This window comes from Xyrauchen texanus, chromosome 5 (genome assembly GCF_025860055.1).
Source record: "Xyrauchen texanus isolate HMW12.3.18 chromosome 5, RBS_HiC_50CHRs, whole genome shotgun sequence".
NCBI classification, from domain to species: domain Eukaryota; kingdom Metazoa; phylum Chordata; class Actinopteri; order Cypriniformes; family Catostomidae; genus Xyrauchen; species Xyrauchen texanus.
This window is the reverse complement of record NC_068280.1, coordinates 23,476,418-23,499,388: the sequence shown is the minus strand read 5'-3', so window position 1 is coordinate 23,499,388 and position 22,971 is coordinate 23,476,418. Positions and strand designations below refer to the sequence as shown.

The 22,971-nt window shown below is 38.5% G+C and overlaps 1 protein-coding gene across 3 annotated transcripts in view; it reads right to left on the bottom strand.

Moving 5' to 3' along the window:
- Window positions 1-4,367: 4,367 nt before the first annotated feature.
- Window positions 4,368-22,971, bottom strand: part of rims1b (regulating synaptic membrane exocytosis 1b) — a 117,395-nt gene continuing 98,791 nt past the window's right edge. For all 3 annotated transcript variants that reach the window (XM_052126032.1, XM_052126030.1, XM_052126031.1), the window contains 5 exons: window positions 19,318-19,468; window positions 13,623-13,729; window positions 10,861-10,962; window positions 7,465-7,604; window positions 4,368-7,235 (listed from right to left, as the gene is read on the bottom strand). In XM_052126032.1, coding sequence (XP_051981992.1) covers window positions 7,017-7,235; window positions 7,465-7,604; window positions 10,861-10,962; window positions 13,623-13,729; window positions 19,318-19,468 — 719 coding nt within the window. In that variant the 3' untranslated portion in view covers window positions 4,368-7,016. The remainder of the gene's footprint in view (window positions 7,236-7,464; window positions 7,605-10,860; window positions 10,963-13,622; window positions 13,730-19,317; window positions 19,469-22,971) is intronic.

The window sequence follows — 22,971 nt, the reverse complement described above, 5'->3', positions numbered from 1 at the left end:
TCCTGCGCAGCTGTCACTGATGGGGAGGGGGCTGTGGCTTGTGTTCTTCCTCTGACCACACTGTGTTTCCTCTTTGAAGGAATAGTATGCCCACAAATGACAATTCTGTAATTATTTTCTCATCCTTGTTGTTCCAATCTCACCTAACTAACTTTCTTCTGTTGAACACAAAAGTAAATATTTTGAAGAATGTGGCATTCGCTGATTTCCATACAGTGCCTCACTTTAAAGCTTAAAAAAGCACCCAAAAGTGTAGCAGGCTAACGTAGTCCAGGTGACTTGTAGCCTATTCCATATCCAAACTCTTCTGAAGGCATACAATCATTTTGTACAGACCAAAATGTAACTCGATTTTTACTCTCAATTCAAATACAATTATTTATTAACTGTGTAATGAGCCAAAATCAAATATGACAACACGTCAATAACAACAAATCTTGGAATATTACACACAAGTAGTGTGGACAACTTTTATGACACTTTTGGGTCCTTTTTTTAAAGATTTTATGTGGGACAATATCCAGTGTTATTGTATGGATATCAGTGATCGTGACATCCCTTAAAATGTGTCCTTTTGCATTATGCTGAAGAAAGAATGTCATATTGGTTTCACAACCTAGTAACATAGAATGAACATTACTAGAACCACAGGTTTGCAAACTGAATTTTTACGTGCCGAATTTAAATTTTCGTCACAGTTTCCTGGTGAAATTAATACAAGAGTCGCTACAACTGCGTGATATATTCACTTTCACACAAATAATGACCAAAAAGGCCGATTATGACTTTATAAACCTGTATTTTTCACACTATTTCTCACGCACTGCTACTGTGTGTTATGAAATGGAAATACTTTTTCTATAACACATTTTCAAAAAACAATACATTTTAACACTTGTATTAAAGACCCACCTACATTTACACACATTCCAATATGATTAGCTTCTATTCTAGCTTATCTGATAGAGTGATGGACTTCGAACTTGGAAGACCGCTGATCAAGACCAGTCAAAGACACAAGCTGACACAAGAGTGTCATAGAAGCAACATGAGATGACATGTTTGCTTCAGAAAATGTTCTATTTGTTTCTCATTTTGTTTTTGGACATTATCGATTAGGTTAAGGTGTTGGATAGGGTAAGGATGTCTTTTTGACCTATCATTTCATTTTAAATCAATATTGGTTAGGTTTACACCTTAAAAACCTTGTTTGATTATGACACAATCTAATTCACTTTTGGCACCCCCCGCTGGACATTTCACAGGGAAACTGCAGCCAAATGTGGAATAAGGCACTTAATTTCGTTTTGCAAAAGTGTTACCACAGTCTTGTGATTTTCATGAGACCAGGCTGGGTTTTCCTTTCAATTCTGTTCAAAGCGCTTTCAGTATTAGTAAGCATCTTGTGTAATTTTCATGCTGGATTTTTCTTTTTTTCAAAATATGTTCTAAATAAAATTTTAACAGGATGAAAACACCAGGATGATGAAACTAAATTTCTGTTGTGCCCCTTATTTTTACCAACAGAATATAAACCGCCTACATTTTTTAAGATTTGTATATAAATCAAATTGTTAAAATGTTGGTAAAACACGAACCAGGCATAGTCTCACGAGCAGGGTTGGGGAGTAATGGAATACATGTAACGGGATTACCTATTGTAAATACAAAATATAAGTAACCGTATTCCCCTACAGTTACAATTTGAATCATTGGTCATTAGAATACAGTTACATTCAAAATGTATTTTGATCACTGACAAGATTACTTTGCATTTTATTGTCATTTGTTTCATTTAATATTTAGTCCTTTCAGATGGAAAACATGTTACTGAATTTGAGTAATCTTACGGAATATCTTACAAATGACATTTTACAGCATGCATTCTGTAACCTGTAGTGGAATACATTTCAAAAGTAACCCTCCCAACCCTGCTTATGAGTCAATTTCCTTTTCTTTTAAACACCTATTGGTCTCTGATGACTTATTATTTAAATGTGGATCATATATGATATGATATGACCTGCATTCTATGTTCTTCTCAACCTTTATCCAATGACTCTGAATTCAGTGAGTGTGAAAACAGTATGCAATGAAGTCAAAGTACATAAGTCAAAATTGCCCTCCAACTCACATTAATTCGGGCTCATCAAGGGCTAAGAATAGAAATATGCTCTTCACCATCTGCCTGCTTCAAGACTGGCATTATGAAACTCTGATATGTATTTTATCTTGCGAGAAAGTTGACTTAAAAATGACCCTGTAAAGCCCAGATTGGAAATCACTCCTGCTTGCCATGACCTCTGTGCTGCAACCACCATCACTTGCCATCAGTCATGACTGGAGCGCTGGGGTCATTGGCTGAACACAGGGACATGTATCAGGCTAATTGCTGTGACGCGAGCTTGTCCAGGCAGCAGGAAAGGACACGCAATCATGTTGCACTGAAAGGGAATGCGAGGGACATAAAAGTGACTAAATTGCATATATTGCTACATTTGCACTTAGTTGCAATTTGATGATTATTTTTGTTGGTCAGTCAGGTCAGGAAAAAAAACTTCCCTTTCCAAAGTAGCCTAATGTGTTCATATTGTTATAGATGTTGAGAATGTGAAGCCAAGAAAGTGGTCCATGAGGCAACACAACCCCCTTAACTCCTGTCTAAAGCTCTTGATTAAAACAGAATGTTCCTCTTCCTGCACACTAATAAAAACTATGGCAACCCAAATGTTTTTAAATGCATAATTTACTCCAGCTCTATGAACTGGCCCAGCTGACCTCAGGCTTAAGTCTGATCTTGGCAAATAAACTGATCCCTTACAGTACAGGATGCTGATAGTGCAGAGTTCATGATTCTCCACAGTGCAATGAAGAACACTCTAACATAAGTTTGCCCTCTGCTGGTAAATGCAAGGACAAGTTACATAAAGCCTGCCCTTCAACATTGGTATGTCTCTCAATAACATTGTTAGGTTTTATGATGGCATATGGGCCTTCACTTTTACTATATTTCTATCCACTCACACACAATTGTATAAACTTAAATACATAAAGCTGTCTTGTGAGAAATTATTGTTATATTGAATTTTGTGGATGTGTTTGGCATTGTTGTGTTTATGAACCATGAAGATAAACATGATTGGTGGAAAATGAATGGAACTTTCTGTGAGCCACGGATAGTCAACAAGATGAGAGACATTTCCATCATGCAGACTCATGCAAGACAGACTGCATACAGATGTTATTGTTGCTAAATCTGAATTCTTAAAGGATGTCCACCATAGTCAACAGTGTATACCTGTATTAATAGATGATTGAATATACAGAACAGAAATGTCTGGAGTATAAGACCAGGTCAATAACATTTATTTTAAAAATGTAGCAATCTTGTATTTCTGAAATCTGAGATCATTTGTGGGCTGAGGTTTGCTTGTGTAAGTGTATTGTTGATAAAAAAATAAGTGAGTACAGTTAAACCCTTAAACACATACCTCGGGGATGTAGAGAACCTGGACTTCATTCCATCCCCTACTACATCCGTTTTGTATTGAGTTGTGTCCACACCCCGTCAGCATTCCTCAATCTATCACTTATATGTTGGTGTGCTATATACTGTGCAAAAGTTTTAGGCACTAATATATATATATATATATATATATATATATATATATATATATATATATATATATATATATTGTAACACAGTTGAAGGATGGGAAAGGAGGAGGCGAGAACCGGCTTGACGATATAAATCATAGTTTAATGGAAAACTTAAAAGACAACACAAACACACATGACGGACATGTCCGCTAACGATCTCTCTCTCCCACACAGCCCTCTGCAGTCGACCTTTAAACCTCACGGAGGCATAATTAGCCTAATACGGGACCGGGTGTGAAGGATCACGACCCGGCCCCGCCCTCCGCCCTGCCACATATATATATATAATTTTAGGCACTTGTGAAAAATGTAGCATCATGAGGATTTCTTCAAAAACAGTGCCATAATTACTTTTCATTATGCGTATACACATACAGTAAATAATTATATTTGTTCACATTCTATTTGTTTCTCAAGGTGGCACTGTTGTTTCAGTGATTGACTTGATTTACATTTGACATTTCTATTTGATGAAGAAACAACATGAAAGTAAACTACAGCAAATACAACACATGATTTGGCTGTTGTTATATCGGTGCACTATTGAAATAATGTAAGTTATGCATCTATTTAGACTCAATAAGTGCCTGAGAAAATACATGTGTGTACCTTATGTGTTATGTGGAGCTCAATATGTGTTTGACAGCCAGTTGTGTCTCATGAAATCTCAGTGTAAAAGCATTGAATCCTGTTCAAGATTTGGCCCAAATATGTAAGAGTGTTTGGTGAAAGTCCCATGCATTTAAAGGTAAAGCCATGTAGGCAGTCAGGAAAAGAACATGAACATTGGACTGAAATTACTTCCACACACTTTTTTTTATTTGGAAATAATAAAAATGAAGTTTTTCTTCTTTTTTTTTTTACAGTAAATATAAAACATAAACATCATATGAGCCACACCTGTATACAAACAGAAATGTTGCAGTGAATACTTTTTTCTTTTTTTTATCATCTCAGTGTAACACATACTTTAAGTTGTAAACAGTCAGCATTGTGTTTCCCCTCTATCCAAGAATATTGATAAAATAAAAACCTGTCTCTCATGAAGGAAAACAATTATATTTTTCTAATTTTGAGGTGAGGAATTTGGCTTGAAAGCACAGAGAAAATGATGATCTGGCTACACCTGTTGAGCGGAATTGTCTGACCCTCTAAAAGTGAAAGTGAGAGCTCTTGACTTGGACCCATATGATAAGAAAGGTGTCCGCTCAGCGGCCCCTTATATTGAGATGGTAGATCTCAAAAGTATGCCTTGGCCCCTTTGAAAATATGGCTTAACCACACGGTTATTTCATATATAAAACACATGCGCTAATGAATCTCTGTGCAACTACGTGTATATAAAGCATGGATACCGGTATGTATGTATGATATATTTCTGATATTTCATGTTTTAATATTGTAATAACTTAATGGGATGTAGGCCTATACACCATTTAAAGGTTTATCTCAGTGGATTTGAGGTAAATTACGAAACAGTTAAATCTGTAAAAGAGGAGGGAGGTTTTGTTCAGTGTTATAGCACATTTCCCCCAAAGGGATATAAAAGACTGAAAAGCAATAATTAAAATTTTGAAAAAAAAGAAAAAAAAGAAATGTTGCAACATTCAGCACCGAATGGAGGAAATGGACTAGTATTTTAGCTAATCTGAAAAGTCTGAGAGAAAGCAAATGGCTTCTTTTTCTTGGTTTATCTCTTATATTCAAGTAGTACAAGCAAACTGTACAGGTACATGCAACATACAAGCTGTCCTACAGTATGTTGAACTAACACATATCTATTTCTGTAACTTTTTAACATTTGTGTAGTCTGTTTTACAAAAATGTGCATGCAACTTGGAACTGATCCGAGTCATGCTGCTCTGCCGCACTGAAAGGAGGGGCCAGTGGTCTGACAGATGAGTGGTGTTTATGTTTGTGATGGCAAAATCAGATTGGTCACTTCAACATTTACAGAGACACACAGAGGAATTTGCATTTCTATGACTCTTTTTGCTTTCTGTATAGTAAACAAAGTGGAAATAAAATTGACAAGAAAAAGCTAACTTGTTGGCTTGATTTAAGAAAAATCTATTTTTCATCTGCTTTTTTCTATTAAAAATCAAACTTTTGTGCTTACATTTAAATTTAAAAAATGAATAAAACTTAATGGCACATAAAACCTTACATATGTACAAGGGCTTGTTGAAGAGCTTGGGTTTGTCAAAAAACGTTAAACCTCAGGGTGGTGTAAGTTGCTTTGCTAAAATTACTTTTGCTAAACCATATCTATTGGTCAACACCCTAAAAAAGTAAATTCTACAAACACTTATATCTAATGTATTTCAAAAGTTAATTTAGTCACTGAAGACATCCTCAATACATACTGTAACAGCACTTTTGTGTAGATGTACATTTTCCCGTGTTAGGGTGCTGACCAATGGAAATGCAGAATTACAGAAATTTGAAACAAAAGATTGTTTTTTTCCAGCAACTAAATTTACTTTTTAATAACATTTATTGATAATTATGTCTGAAAGAATTCACTGAATATGATTACATATTACAGTGTACTGTAAGATAATGCAACAGTTAACAATAAATAAATAAAAAATATATAATGTGCTAAGAAATGTGTATCCAGATACTTTGTCTCACTTTGAGCTTATTTTGTCATTTTCACAGTATACTGGACAACACAAACCTCTTGTTTTTCATAAAACAGATGTGAAAACAATCTGCAAAAAGAACTAAACAAATAAAAAACAACTTCTAGAAGAGAGCGGCCTCCAATAACTTCCACAAAGATTGAAAAAGAGGAACTTTTGGAGAAAATAGACCACGGCTTTGGGTCCTCCAGGTGTAGGCACCAAGAAAGGCCCTGCCCTTCCAGACAACCTCCCCATGGGGCCCTGAATCTTGTAAGGTCCTGACCATTGACTTTTTCCAATCCAAATAGGGTTTTGACAGGGCCTCGGCTGGGCCTTGGTCAGAGGTCACCTTTGTTTTTGGGGTTGATACATTCTGATGCTCTGTTAAAAACTAGCCAACATAAAAAGTCTTGACTGAATATCACCCTGCTTTAGTTATGCACTCTATACTGTATGTAACCCTAAAGCAGTGCTTCCTCGTGGTAGTATAGACAGCCCTAAGTCTCACACAACAAACAGTGAGAGAAACAAATGACTTTGTTTAGGACAAACAAATTTGGCAGAACACTGGCTAACCACAAAGAGGGAAACATAGAAACAAAGTCACAGGAGTGATTGTCAGATTTGAACAAAGCTTTGTGTTATTACATCACATTTTCTGCCTGGCTCTTATTGTTGTCCTGCTGTCTCTCAGCTTGTATTGACTGTGCTCTTTAAGCTAGTCCACTACGATCGTACCCCCGCAGGTGCTAGCGAACCGTCCAGGGATGTCTGAGAAGCACGTCGAGTTAGAGAGGCAAGAGTTGCATCAACTAGGGACGAAGGTGGGAAAAGTTTGTACCAGCCAATCACGTTGCTGGAAAGGTCCAGCTCCTCTAGCAGGATTTGTGCAACTCCCATGAAGGATTTGTGGTCCATTCGCCCATAATCGCCCCAGACAATTACCTAATAGGATGAAAATCAACAGATTGTTTATTGATTCAGCAACCAATGCTTATCAAAATTAATAATACTTTATCTAATCTCACAAATGTAAGAAGTCTTCTATTTTATGTTGTCCCTATGGGTTTCAAAGACATTTAGTCAACAAAGTCTTGTTCAGAAGCCTGATCAACTCAGGTGGTGCAAAATGAAACTACTTGTAGAAAAGACATAGGGAAGCCAAATTACTCACTTGTAACACTTTACACTGTGGGCTCTCTTCAAACTGCAGCGTTTGCTGGTACAGTGGGTCAAGTGTCTTGCGGGCAATTTTGGTCTTCTTCTTAGCTACATACGCCCCATTGTGTAGCAGATAGACTTTGACATATGGAGCTTTGATTGCAAGGAATGGATAAAAGTTAAAATATGTGTTAGGGTAGGTACTAACAGTCTTAAAATATTTAGTTCCCATTCGATTCAGTTCACTCGGCATTGCTGTAAGCAGTATGGAAATAATATCCTTGATGACCTTGTTGAAACCCTTGCACAATAATGCAAATCTTCTGATTTGAACTCTGCCCCTTTAGGTGTGCAGTTGGCCTACATAAGCAGGCACTCAATCATCATTACTTCACGAACAATCAACTTTTTGTTTCTCTGCTTCGCCATCAAGATACATTTTCAGTGGACGGTTCTTTTCTGCGAGACGTAAACAGAATGACTTGTCGCCTGTGCTCTTGTGCCTGTAGCGAGAATGACTACTGCTGTCCTTGTCGGCTGTTCGTCACCTTGCCGTCAAAAATGCTCTCGGTAAACTGGTCTTCGCTTGAGACGCTCGTTGCTTTGACCATGCGGTGCTACGGCGAGCACTTTTTTGCACTTCACCCACATCAGGGCTTACAGTCACTATTTTCTTACTCCAAAGAAAGGTGGTGAGCTTTGGCCAATTTTATATCTGAGACACTTGAATCCTGCACTTGTGCAGCACCCATTCAAAACGTTAACCCAGAAAACAAATCCTATCGCACAACAATCCACGAGACTGGTTTGCGTCAGTGTGCGATGAATACCTGGCTTTCGGCACCTGGACAGGTGTGAAGCGAGTGTGGCACATCAACTGCCTAGAACTAATAGCTTTCTAACCTTGAGGGAATTTCATTCTGGCATTGTGAATCATCATGTTTTGATTCATTCAGACAACACAACAGTAGTGGCGTACATAAAATCGCCACAATTATTGACCATCACACAACACCTCCTCCAATGGAGCGGGCGTCATCTCCTCTCCCTACGTGCTGGTAAATTACTGGTAAGATCTGTTGTCACGCCAGCGAGCATGAATGGAGACTTCACCTTCAGACAGTTCTGAGGATTTGGGAAGTATTCAGCAAAGCAGAAGTCGACTTAAGTCGCCTTCACAGGAAATGCCCACTGTCCCCTCAGGTACAAGCCCCTCTGGGCATGGACACATTGGCCCACAAAAGGCCTGTGAAATGCAATATGTGTATCCCCCGGTACGCCTCCTTCATCCTGTCATCAGCAAAGTATGAGAGGACAATGAAACAGTATTGTGATAGAGGTATTGGACAGCCCTCTGTGGGAAATATCACTGAGGAGGGACTGACTCTCTCAAGCATAGGGCACGATTTGGCATCCCCAGACAGAACTGTGTAACCTACATGTTTGGCCCTTGAACGGAACATATCAAAACAGCCGGAACTGGCTCAGTCGGTGATGACCACCATTTTACAGGCTAGAGCACCTGCTTTACAGGTTAGATCCACAAAATGCCTCTATTTGCTAAAATGACAAGTCTTTGCAAGTTGGTGCCATACACATGGCGAAGATCCAGTAAATTGCTCCATAGCTGAGATTCTTACATCCCTTCAAGAGTGATTAGATGCTAGTCTCGCCCCATCTATGCTTAAAGTTTATGTAGCAAAAATCTCTGCATTCCATGCTCCAGAGGTGGGTTCTGCTATAGGCAGACATGATCTGATCTTAAAATTCCTTAGAGGAGCAAGGCGTCTGAATCCCCCTCACCCTGCTATAGTAATGACTTGGGACCTAAATCTAGTGCTGAAACCACTTAAAGGGGCCCCGTTTGAGCCATTAGAATCTATTGAGTTGCGTGTGCTTTCAATAAAAACCGCACCCCTGTTGGCTTTGTCCTCATTCAAATGAGTAAGTGACATACAGCTGCTGTCGAATGACAGCTCATGTTTGGAGTTCAGACCAGGGCTTTCAAAAGCCATACTTAAACCTTGAAAAGTCTACGTGACAAAGGTTTTGTCAAAGCCCTTCAGGGCTGAGGTGGTCCATCTGAAAGCCTTCTGTACACCTTCAGTCTATGTATCTGTTATGCCTGATGTGGGCATTACACACATGTTGAACGCACCCACCAGTTTCGGCTGCTAGATCAACAATTTATTTGTTATGGAGGCAGAACAAAAGGCATGTCCATCTCCAAACAAAGGCTTTCTCACTGGATTGTTAATGCAATTGCCCTCGCATACAAATTGCAATGCATGAATTGCCCTATTGGGATCAAAGTGCATTCAACTAGAGGTATGGCATCCTTATGGGCATGGACAAATGGGGTGTCCATACAAGACATATGCTTAGAAGCAGGATGGTCTTCATAAAACACGTTCACCAGGTTTTACAACCTAGACGTGGCATCCATCTCTTCACAAGTCCGCTCTGTCTGGAATGCTTAGTTATTCAGCAGATAATCCTCTGTTACGGATAGGCTACCAGTTATATTCTATACAGCCACTATATCTAAACTGTATTATAATTACCTTCTAAGTCACAAGCACTCCCCAAAATAAAACCTGTTCTCCAACCATGGTTGTTGAAAGGTTAAAATTACACTGTGTATATACTTATTCCCATGTGGTATTAACCACGTGGGTTACTATATACAGGTATATATACAGTATATACTGTACACTTAAGGAATGTATTACATGTCATCGGCCTGTAGGCCTGTGACTCACTATACATATCCTTATTAAGTGTTTTCCTCTAGGGACATGATGTTACATAGTGCGGCGGGATGGGATTCTGTTCCCTATTCTGCTTACAGCAATGCCAAGTGAACTGAATCGAATCGGAACATCGAATCGGAACATCTCCAGCTACACCTCGGTTCCCTGAGATGAAGGGAACGAGACATTGCGGAAGATAGCCGCACTACTACTTCAGCGATTTGAGGAAAGAGTAATGCCCTCTGTCCCTCAGTCAGAAAAATCTTAAGTAATGGTGATTAAGCGCCAGCTAATATAGGCTGACTACGTGCCTAAAGGGGCAGAGCTCAAATCACCATTGGCAATCAGAAGATTGCCGCTATTGTACTATGGTTTCAACTTGGTCATCGAGGAAATTATTTCCCTATACTGCTTACAGCAATGTCTTATTCCCTTCATCTCAGGAAACCGAGGTTACTTGTGTAACCAGAGACATTTAAATTACACATGAATACATTACTGAATATAATAAGAATGACTACTTTTGACAAGTTGAGCTGATACAGAAATCAGCTAGAGCTACTTTATTTTCTAGCTGAGTAATATGATATTATATGATTTACATATGGAGTTTAAATTGTAAACAATCAGTACAGAATTTAGCAAAAATGACTCACCAGGGAGTGATTTGGATCCTGGCTTTTGGATGAGACCTCGTGCTCTTATCACTTCCACCTCAAGCTGGCCTTTCTTATTTACCATGCCAATCTGAATGTCACCTTGACAGCACAGCAGATAATTACTATTTAATAACCAATTACTCAAAAAGTCAATTTTATTTAAATGGCACACATTGGATTAATGGATATACACAAATAGTTAATGCAAAGAGTTGTTTGACATACTGCTTTTTATATACTCAGTATGTCTCTACCAATCTGATTTTGCCTACACTAAAAATAAATAAATAATAATAAAAAACAAAAACAATTTTTGGGCTGCATTTCATTTCGAAATTAGTTTTCTTGTATTACAATTACTATGTATTTTCAAAAAGTAACACAACTAAATTGAACATGTTAAAATAACTCAATTGTACTTTTAGTGACAAGTTAGCTAGTGACAGTAAGTCTCAACATGATAAACACATGCTGGTGGGAACCACTTCTGAGTGCTATGCTATGGTTAACACAGCAATTGCTCAATGATAAATCAATGGATACATCAATATGCACTATACTCTAAATGTAATGGTCCTCAACCCAGGATCAAGCTCCACTCTTTACCATGATGGTAACCCCCACAACTCCAACATAACAAAAACTCTTCTTAATCTCAATATAAAAAAAAAAACACAAAAAACTAATGAGTGCTCCTCTGTATATTCATCTTTGACAAAGACGCATAAAAACACTTAATTATAACATTTACTCTCCCTGTTGAATCTCATGCAAAGCATGCTGGAAACTAGAAATAATTTACCCAGTTTCAGTTAACCAAACTGAAAAAATTAAAAAGAATGATGTTGCCCCAACACAAATGGATTAAGTATAGCTGACAAGACACGTTTTAAAAGTTTAATCAACTTAATTTAAGTTCCCTCGGTTACATGAATATTTTGAGTATTATGAACGTGGGAGGATTAAGTTTCCTTGGTTACATGAATGTTTTGTGTATTATGAACATGGGAGGATTGAGTAAATCTAACAATAGTGAAAGTTAATTTTTTTAATGTACTGTGAACTCTAAATGGTCCAAAATCCAGCTTCCACACCTCATTCTTTCATCGTGTCAATCTTTATGTTCAATGGGTGTATATACATTATGGATAAATTATACAAAGGAAGTCTGACGCACACACAAGACGAGACAGTCACAATGTCGGAGTAAAACTGCTTTATTCAACAAAGCAGGCAACAGTACAAAAAAGGCAAATCCAGTGAAGAGTAGTCAAGGGGAGCGTGAGGTCGAAGCCGGGGAATCGGAGTATATCAAAGGGGCAAATCCACATAAGAGTAGTCGAGGGGAGCGTTAGGTCGAAGCCGGGGAATCAGAGTATATCAAACGAAACAAGCGAGAGGAAAAGACAGGGGAAGCTAGGGGAACACTAGAGCTGGCAAAGCGAAGGGGTAAACTAAACAATAACCAACAAGAGTGAAACAAAATGGTTGTGATATATATAGGGGAAAAAACGAGCGGTGCAGGTGAAACGAATAACCAGGTGATTGGGACGAGTGCGGGTGAAACTAATACTCTGATGAATGTGAGCGAGCGTGAGAGCCAGAGGGAGTGGGATCAGGTGAAACTAATAACAGGGAACGTGCATGCTAACAAGGGGACTGTGGAGTTAAATACGGGACGAAATGGGCAAAGAAGAGGTAAGGGCAAAACGGGACAAGGTGAATGTTACAGGAAGTGATGATCTACTCACAAATAATATAAAAGTACTTATTTTAATTAATATGACTGGGGAAAAAACACTTCACATAAAATGTGTTTTGATTTGCTGTAATTGTGCTGCAATGTGCAGCAGTTTCATGTTCAGGGTGGACACCATTTAAGTAGTGGTCAACTAAGTTTTTTAATGACCAATGACAATATCTAGAGTGCAGGGTGGCTGATATAATATTGTAAATAACAAACGTAAAAATTACATAACATTGCTAAAAAAAGTAATTAAAAAAGCTTTTATTTATCACCACATATACTTTAACTTTAAAAAGAAGTTGCTCTCAATCGAAGTGTGGATCCAGCAAGCAGCAATCTCCTGAGAGCTTTCAGTTTACACGGCCCGGATTGCCTGCTTGGAGTGTCACAGACACATATTTTTGATCCAGGCTATTATAAAACATATCTTCCTCTGAAGCATATGAGCACTCCATACAAAGAAAATGCTGTATTTGCTCATGTTTTGTGAGGTTCATAAATTACATCTGTTTAAATGAGGTATCTGCACATATGCACACAGAATATAATAGAAGTTTTATTGATATTTACCTTTATATCATTAGACAAGAACTGTTGATGAGATAGGGAGAATAAAACATGCTAGCACTTTAAACCTCATGAGCTTCTGTGCATCTGACATGGCTCTGATACGCAGGATAGTTTAGATCAGGCTTTGTACTTGTACGCCGGTCTATTGTTATAGATACACAATGGCACGTAACAACAAAACAAACTGTGATTGATCGTTTACATGTCTCAGACTCAGGCTCCTTCACATGCAAGCAAGTGATTCTCACCACCCTCGCGGCTTAAGAAACATATTGGTCTAAAGGGAAAATGTAATGTATTGCCAATAATAAAGAAATTCTAAATATCAGCCAATTTATCGGGCTCTATAATATATTGGTCGACCACTAAATGTAAGAATAGGATGCAGCAAAGGAAAACATATGAAAAAAGAAATTCTAAAACACAAAGGAGCAGAACTTACCAATTGCTGGTGTGGCTAGGGTTTGTCGACCAACGAGCTGAGCAGGGCCCAATCCATCAAGGAAGTCACTGAACTGAGTTTCAACTCGAACCGCTGGGAAGATTGGACTGACCAAGACATATCAATATGAAATACTGCATGTGTTGTTCTTTCTGAATTACAGTAGAAAAATTTAATAATAATAATAAAAAACTAGTAATGGGATCTGGAAGTTTTGGAGATTGGAACTCTACTATATCCACAATATGTTCAGCATGTCCATTGTATTTGGACACGTGGGCGGAACTGGTTGTTTAGAGAATTGGTAACACTTTACAATAAGTTTTTTTCATTAGCATTAGATAATGCATTTGGCATCATGAACTAACAATAAATAATAGATTTTTTTACAGCATTTATTCATCTTTGATAATGTACATTTAAAAAATATAGTTGTTCATTATTAGTGCATGTTAGTTCATAGTGCATTAACCAATGTTAACATATATATTTGATTGTTGAAATTAACATTAACAAGATTTGTAAATGCTGTAAAAGTATTGTTCATTCTTAGTTCATGTTATCTAATGTTGTTATCTAGTTTTAACAGATTGAACCTTATTGTAAAGTGTTACTGCAGATGTGCGGTTGGTCAACATGATCATACAGGAAGTCAGCATGCAAAAGTTCTGGTTCCCTAGGTTTGGCAATAGTATGCCAAATCACTGACATTAGACATTTCCCACCAGACATTTTTACATCGGTTTCAGTGTGTTATCCTTGCCATATGGCTCAACTGACAGCATGTTGCATCAGCAGTGTGAGAGACCCAGGCTGGTATCCATGTTGAAACCAGGAAGTAATCATGATCACTTTATCAGGGACGAGCGTGATTCGGAGGTTACACATTAATTTTTACTCCACTAATGGTTAGGCTTAGGTTTGGGTTGTGATTCGGGGTGTAAAGTCCATAAAATATGCATTCCTCATTACTGTATTACATGGTGTACAGCTGAAAGGAACTTGCTTTACAACTAGCTTTTGGTGACGTCTCCTGGACATAAATAAAGCTCATGTGGCCCTACAACACTTACCGCTTTTGCCACTGTTGGCAGTGTTTTAAATTTCGGTAAACATATACCGATTTTTGCTAAAGAAAAATTTTACCAACACTTTCCGTTTCACTTTGAGATTAGGCTGGGTTGGTAGGTGTTAGCTATCAAGTCATTCTGTTAGATTCTTGATTTTTAAACATTGTAAGAACATTTCTCAGATAATGTGTGCAGTTAATGGCTGTCCCAATAGTCAAGCGAAATTAAAGTTTAGCTAAAACAATGTTATGATTAGAAACCACTCACAAAAGCACAGTGCTTCTGTCCCAGATGCTTCTCTGCCCATCGGCTGCCTAGAGAATGATTGGCTTTGGAACATCTGCTTGAAAAAGCCTCTGAATAATTTTCAGAGAAAGTGAACAGCGGAGAATACTTATTTAATCCACCAGATTTAGTAAGTAATGATGATGTCCAGAAACGGAGTGCCATGAACTACAAAGGAACGATTGCATCATTGTGTCCAACAGGTGTATACATGTGCTGAAAGTTCATTAGAAACTTTAAGAGTATGTTCATTTCTATTTAGCATCGGCCTCTGTGAATGCTACACATGTTTTGAAATGACATTGTTACTCAGTATTGAAACAAACTTTATTATTCCTTTCAGACAATGTTTCAACTGTTTAATGCTGTGATGCTCAATGGATGGATCCTACACTGGAAGAACATAATTATTTATTGGACATGTACAGAAATGGGATGTTTATTGTTACGATCCCTGGTTGTCTGCCCCGTGTTTCTCGTGTCGCCGTCACCATGATTCCCAACCCTCATCACTGTGTCATTGTTCTCACATGATTGTCATTTGTTATCATCATGTCTCTGTGTATTTAAACCCCGCTGTTCCTCCATTCCCTTGTCGTTCGTTGTTCTGATGTTTTGCTCATGTTTGGAAGTGGTTGTCGTGCCTGTCTTGTCGTGTTCATCCCAGTTCATGTGCCCTTGAATATTTTCGTGTTTTAGTTTCAGTTTTCCAACCGTGGATGTTTTCTTTGTTCCTGTTTGCCTTGTTTTCACTATTGTTCAATAAACCCGTGTGTAGATCCTCACTCCTCGTCTGCCTCCGCCTGCTTAACGTTACATTTATAATGTTTAAAAGTAACTGTAATTTGATTTTATTCTGTCCTGCAATTTTCCTGCCTGCAATACAATTTGTTGAGTGTCTTTGTGGATGACCATGTCTTCCAGTAAGGGGAAAAAAGTGATATGGAAAATAATGTGATCATTAATTCATGATCAATTAAATATACTCATATATTGCATTTCATTATACATATTATTTCAAAGTTACTTTACAAAGGATACTGACATTTTGTGTACAATATTTATAATGCAAGTCCAAACTATTTTTTTATTTGTTGTTCTTTCTGAACGGTAGACCTACATGCATCCTGATTTCTTAAACAAGAACGTGTCAATCTAAAGTCACGTTTATTGTACAGGAGGTATAGGCTAGCATTAAGATAATAGTGTAAGTGAGATTTTAAGTCAACTTAAAATGATAAAGCTAGAATGAGCCTACTACACAGTAATTTCCCGCAAAATAAGTGTATTTTTATCCAAACAATAAGAGCAGCATGACCGTATCATCTCCTGAGCTATGCGATGCACAAGCATCCTACAGTCTGGACCTCTACTGTCTCTATGGTAAGTATACAATCTCAGTAGAATGTACTCATAAGGTTCTGACTATACCCAATATATACTTAAAATAAACATTATATAAATTTCTCAAAACATGTCCATCCTTACAGTGAAGGCAATAATAGGCTTCAGAGGCTTTTCAGGTTACTTATAGCTTCTCCATCAATAGACATGCTTCTATCTAGGAATGCACCGATATGGAACTGGGCTGATACAGATAAAGGATTCACAGCTCATTGTACTCGTAAAATACAACAAACACATTATTTTCACTCTCAAACTAATATTTTAGCCATTTCGAATCATATTTATTCTAGGTAAATTAACAACATAACAAGGCGCAGAGATGTTGAAATAATCCTCACAGCGTGCGACATGAGCTTGGCTTTCACTCACAAAGACACACTGTCCTGCACTGTCGCTTGCAGCTGCCTGAGTCTCTGCCTGAAGGAAAGAAGCCACAGGCATTCAGAGAAAACAACAAATTATCTGCCAAAATATCAGTGGTAATTCCATTATCGGCACGATAATAATATTTAGATTTTCTCGGTTATCAGCCATTAATATATTGGCCACCAAAATATTGTGCATACCTATTCAATGTGTGATATTAGTTGACCATCCTTCCAACTGGCATCAATAACAGATGGGTGGGGAAGAACAATATCGTGTCGCTGTAATTCTGTTTTCATTTGTTCTGAAGTTTTGGTAATTTTTAATGCTGCATTAATACTTAGCATAACTATTGTTTACAATTAACTGAAAGTTCCGCCCATGTTACTGGCAAGGCTTCTTGGGATTTAGGAATATTGTGGATATAGGCTACTATACATATAAAAAGTCTATGCATTAAAGGGTTTGTTCAGCCAAAAATTAAAATTTCTGTCATAATTTACATATGACTTTCTTCCATGGAACAAAAGAGGAAGAATGTTGACACTGCTCTTTTTTTCCATACAATGAAAGTGAAAGGGAACTAAGGCTAACATTTGCTTTTGTTTGAAGCAACATGAGGGTGAGTCAATGATGATAGAATGTTAATTGTTGGAACAATGAAATCAATTCAGCCTAAACCATAAGCATTTCATGCACAGTGCTGTTTGGCAATTTTGCTTTAGTGAGAATTAATAATCCATGTATGGGCTTTTAAACTGTCATGTCATTCCCACAAACTTGGCAGACATTTTGAGACATGTTTATTGATAATTGTAATGCTTGACTGATGGTTGTCAGGGTAACAGGAACAGCTCTTACAAAGGCTGCTATTTCTAGACATTAATGATCCTTGTTCAAAAATTGTGTTGAATCATTGTAAATACAGGACCAAGAAATTGCTGCTGACCAACTGACCCCTTATTTGAGATAGACATTAGGGCTGCACGATTTGGGGGAAATGTCATATTGCAATTATTGAGGCTAATATTGCGATATGCGATTGCGATATAATAAACAAATGGTATCATGAGTCAACTTGCTTGGTTATCAAGGAAAATGCCCACATAGATTACTGATAATGCTGAAATGTGTATTTCTCAACTCAAATATGCAAACTAGCATCAACAACAACGATAAATGTACAGTGTTTTCAAATTAAAATATTTTTACAAAATTAAATAATAACATCTTTGCATTACTGCAAACTTGTTATTTTCTCAATGTTACACCTAAATAAAATGGAACAATAAATAAGAACATACAAATTTTCATGAAAATAAGATTGTCCAAACAAACAGGGACATTTAAGCAGGATGTAACATGTGCTTTCTATAAACTCTTTTGAAAAGGAAACTGGATATAAAAGTGTGGTTCACTCAAACCACTAAAACTGTTGTTGTTGCTGTTGTGTGTTTTTTTTTTTAAATGACAACTGTTATTTCCAAATCCTCTTTCTAAAAAGTTCTACTTATCGCTGGTACCTCTTGTCCAGTGTGTGGATCATTTTCTGAAATCCCACTTTGCTAACGGTGCATCATGTCTCTCTGTGAAGACCTGTCATATGGCGTGACACTTGCAAACACATCTGTAATTGTGCTTTGTTTTGTTTACTGGGCTTTTTAATGTAGTTTTAGTCAATGAAAACTGTTGACATTTTAGTCATATTTTAGTAACATTTAGTCATATTGATATTTTAGCCACTGAACACTGTAAATATTTTAGCCATAAGAGTATTACTGATAAGCATTTGTCAATCTTGTCTATACAAAACATTGATCTTATCATGATGACCTCATCAATGATGCAACACGCTGCAGACAGCAGGGGGTGAGAGACGAGCATCTCCGTGTTAGAGTGTGCATCACCCGCCGGAACTTTATATCACTCCCGCTCAGATTGTGTTTCTTCCGCGACTGGTTGAATGACAGTTTTGGAGTTTGTGTTTATTTACCTGGCACGCTTCCATATAATATGAACTTTAATTAAGGATGAAATAAAGATATATTGCCAAGCTATGATCTGTGTTATTTTTTCTGGCCACCAGTTCAGTGTCATGGATCTCCACGCTGAACACCGGAAACTGACATGACATGACCACACCTGCCACTCCCTAAACTGAGACTGACTGGTCATTTTTATTAGCGGTGTAGAAAATGGGCAAACAACTCTCAGAGAGAATGGGCTGTCACGTCCACACATGCACTTATTTAGTTAATATAATCGCACAGGCTGACATCGCGATTGCGATTGCAATATGATTAATCGTGCAGCACTACTAGACATCTACATACAGTTCAATAACTGGCATCTGGCATGAAATGATAACAAGAATAAATGTTTCCAAGTTGTTTTAGAGAATGCTTGACAGATGTTTGGAGAAGTGTGTGTGCGTGCAATGCATTATCCTATGCAAAAATGATCTTCTCTTGGGGAAACACATGACTGAAAAATATATACACTAAGAGCTGTGTATATTTAGAAAGCACGGGAAATGTTATTATCCCATAAAGTACAAGAAAACTTACCTTCCCTCTGAGTTGTAGCTGTTCATGCTGCCGTTGTTGGATTCTCGGCTGGGTTGACGGCTCATATTCCTCTGCAATTCCACAGCCATTCCTGTCTCCTGACTGCGCTGGATCGTCCCTTGGCTACCCTTCGACTTCTTATTGGTCGCCTCTGATGAAAGATAGATTCCACAAACAATCAGGTCATCTACTTGTAAGATTATAGGAATAATAATATCAGAATGGCTAAAAGAAGCTACTCTGATAAGCTGAAAAACAAGCATTTGTCAATCTTTTCAGCTAACGACCCTGCATCAGTGTGGAGAGACCTAAAAGACTTTACTAACTTCAAGACACAATCCCCCAACACTGTAACAAACCAACAACTGGCTGATGTCTTGACTGTGCTTTACTGTAGATTTGAAAGGCCCAGTCTCACACCCCACACCCACTCTGACCTTCACTTCACACAAATATCAACACCTCCTGCAATGCCCCTCCTGCTACTCAACCTGCACTTTTGATCTGCGAAGAGGAGTTGTGCTGTGTCTTCCGGAAACAAAAGACAAGGAAAGCACAAGTCCCAGATGGTGTTTCACCCACATAAAATCCTGTGCTGACCAGCTGGCCCCCATCTTCACAAAGATCTTCAATAGATCACTGGAGCAGTGCGAAGTTCCCTGCTTCTTCAAATGCTCCACCATAAATCCTGTCCCAAATAAACCCAAAATCACAGGACTTAATGATTACAGACCCATCGCTCTGACGTCTGTGGTCATGAAGTCATTTGAGAGACTGCTGTTGGCCCACCTGAAGGACATCACTGGACCCTTTCTAGTGTTCCTTGCCACAGTCACCTTCAGCTTGCTCACTTAGGAACCCTCTCAAGGCAGGCGATGCTGATTTGCAACAGTTAAAATCTAACTACCTTATTACTCCAGATACATATTTTGAGTTTTTTTTACTCAGAAGTACCACTGCAGGACTTGGTTGTCCATTAGCAACAATCAGTTTCCCACTTGCTCACCAGATGGCAGTGTAGTCTCACTTCCAACATGTCTGTTTCCATGGGTTCCCTGAAACTGATTTTCTTGGCATCAATTTCGTGTAAGTATCACTATCAACCTCCATTAATTTGAAACTAAAACTGCATAAGAAGAATCATAAGTGTATATAGACACAGTAAATGCCAATTAGTAGATTTTATCTCTTCTGGATTTTTCCCCTGGTGCAGCTCTATTTCAACGTAGCAGATTTGCAACGTGTGGCCAGATAGGTACCACTGGATACCACATGCTTTATCTACTAGTTTGCCTATATTTTGAGCAACAGTTTATACTAGAGTTATTTTCCTATCACCAGTGTTTACGTATTACTTTGAGGTGTCACTGAGGGTATACCATATGGAAAATTTAATAATTTGGAGTGAAGTTACAAACAATCAGAGGCAGATTTGATCAAAAGCAATGGCACAATACCATGTTCATTTGACTGTGCAGTGAGGAAAACTGATGTAGCCTAAATTCCATGGCACTTTTATTAGTACAGATCATTGTGTCAAAGCATTTTTTGGCAAACTACCTTACAATATACTCTCTATGCAGGATTTGCAGTGTTATGGCAGGCAGACGAAAGATTTACTCAGCCAGGGAAGTCATCGAGTACATTTGCCTTCCTGATGGTGCTTTATCTGACACAGAATCCATTCCAGACGATAAAATTGCTGATCCAGATTTTGAGGAATCTCCTGAAGCATACGAGTCTGACTCCAGCTTTGATGATGATAAGCCACTGGCAGCAATACCAAAAGCTAATCTCAACCACCTTGATGTTGAAATTCATAACATACATGCAGACAGTGACAATGAGGTCTCAGATGACAATGAACCTCAGCCAGGCCCAGCTCCAGTCAACAAAGAGTTTTCTTGGAGGCAGAGGAAACCCCCAGCAGCTGACATAGACTCTTCATTCCGAGGACCTGCATTCTCACCTCCCCCAGACGAAATACCAAGTCCAAAGTGGTATTTTGATCAGTTCATGGACAAATCTGTGTTTGAACATATTTCTCACCAATCTAACTTGTATGCAGTTATGAAGAATGGCTCAGAACTGAAAACAACCCCTTCTGAAATAGAGCAATTCATTGGTTTACACATCTTGATGACCGTAGTACGTATGCCATCGTACCGCATGTACTGGCAGACGGCAACCCGCTACGACCCAATTGCGACAGTCATGGGACGTAAGCGATTTGATAATCTGCGTACATACAGTCACATGAATGACAATACCAATGTGAAGCAAAAGGGTGAGCCTGGATACGATCCATTATTCAAGGTGCGTCCAGTTCTTGAGAAAGTCCGTGCCAACTGTTTGAAGGTTGAACCAGAAGAAAACCACTCCATTGATGAGCAGATGATCCCCTTCAAAGGAAAGATTGGAATGAAAGAGTATATCAAGAACAAGCCTCATAAATGGGGAATCAAGGTCTTTACTCGTGCAGGTGTCACTGGACTAGTCTATGACTTTGAAGTATACACTGGAAAAGGGACTGTGACCAATGAGCGTGGACTTGGTGTTGCCGGTGAAGTTGTGCTTCGTCTCGTATCAGAAGTTCCAAAAGGACTAAACTACAAGTGCTTCTTTGACAACTGGTTCACTTCCCCTGAACTCATTGTGGAACTGAAGAAAATGGGAATTCTAACAGTTGCTACCATCAATCGTAACCATCTCCGTGGATGTACCCTCAAGAGTGACAAGGAACTCTCAAAGGCCGGGCGTGGTACGTATGAAGTGAAATACGAAAAGACAAGTGGGATGTCCATCGTGAAGTGGTATGATAACAAGGCAGTGTTGCTGGCATCATCCTTCATTGGCCCTGAACCTGTTGAGAGATGCAGAAGGTGGTCGAAAGAGAAGAAGGAATATGTGGAAGTGGACAGACCCCACATTGTCAAGGTGTACAACCACAACATGGGAGGAGTAGACTTAGCAATCATGTTTGCAGCTCTCTATCACATTGACATCCGCCCACGTCGTTGGTATCTGCGCATCTTGTACTACTTGATTGACCTATCACTGGTCAATGGTTGGCTCCTCTATCGCCGTCATCTCACCCAGAAGCAGGAGAAGACGTATATGCCACTTCTTGACTTCCGTGTTCAAGTTGCAGATGCCCTCATCAAGGTTGGCAAACAGGCTGACTTGAACAGTAGGAAAAGAGGACGACCGTCATTGGAAGATGATCCAACATCCCATCAAGCTGCCCCACCTCCACCTCCACTTCAGAGGATCTCTGCACCATCGGTTGATGTCAGATTAGACCGATGCGATCATTTCCCCATCCATGCTGAGAAACGTGGACGATGCAGACTGTGCAAGAATGGCTACACGCAAATGGCCTGCCTGAAGTGCAAAGTACTTCTGTGCTTTACAAAAGACAAAAACTGTTTCTTGGAGTACCACATGACAAAGTGACTTGGAAACATGCCCTACTCAATGAGGATTTGAGATATTGGATTTGGATCCCATATTGTTTTTGTTGTTGTTCTGCCACTGAAAAGCACTTTGTTACATTGTTTGAAAAGTTGTATATAAAAAGTTATTGTTCATATCATATTCAGTCGTCAGTGTCTAATTACCACACTGGGCCAATGTTGCAAATCTGCAACATCC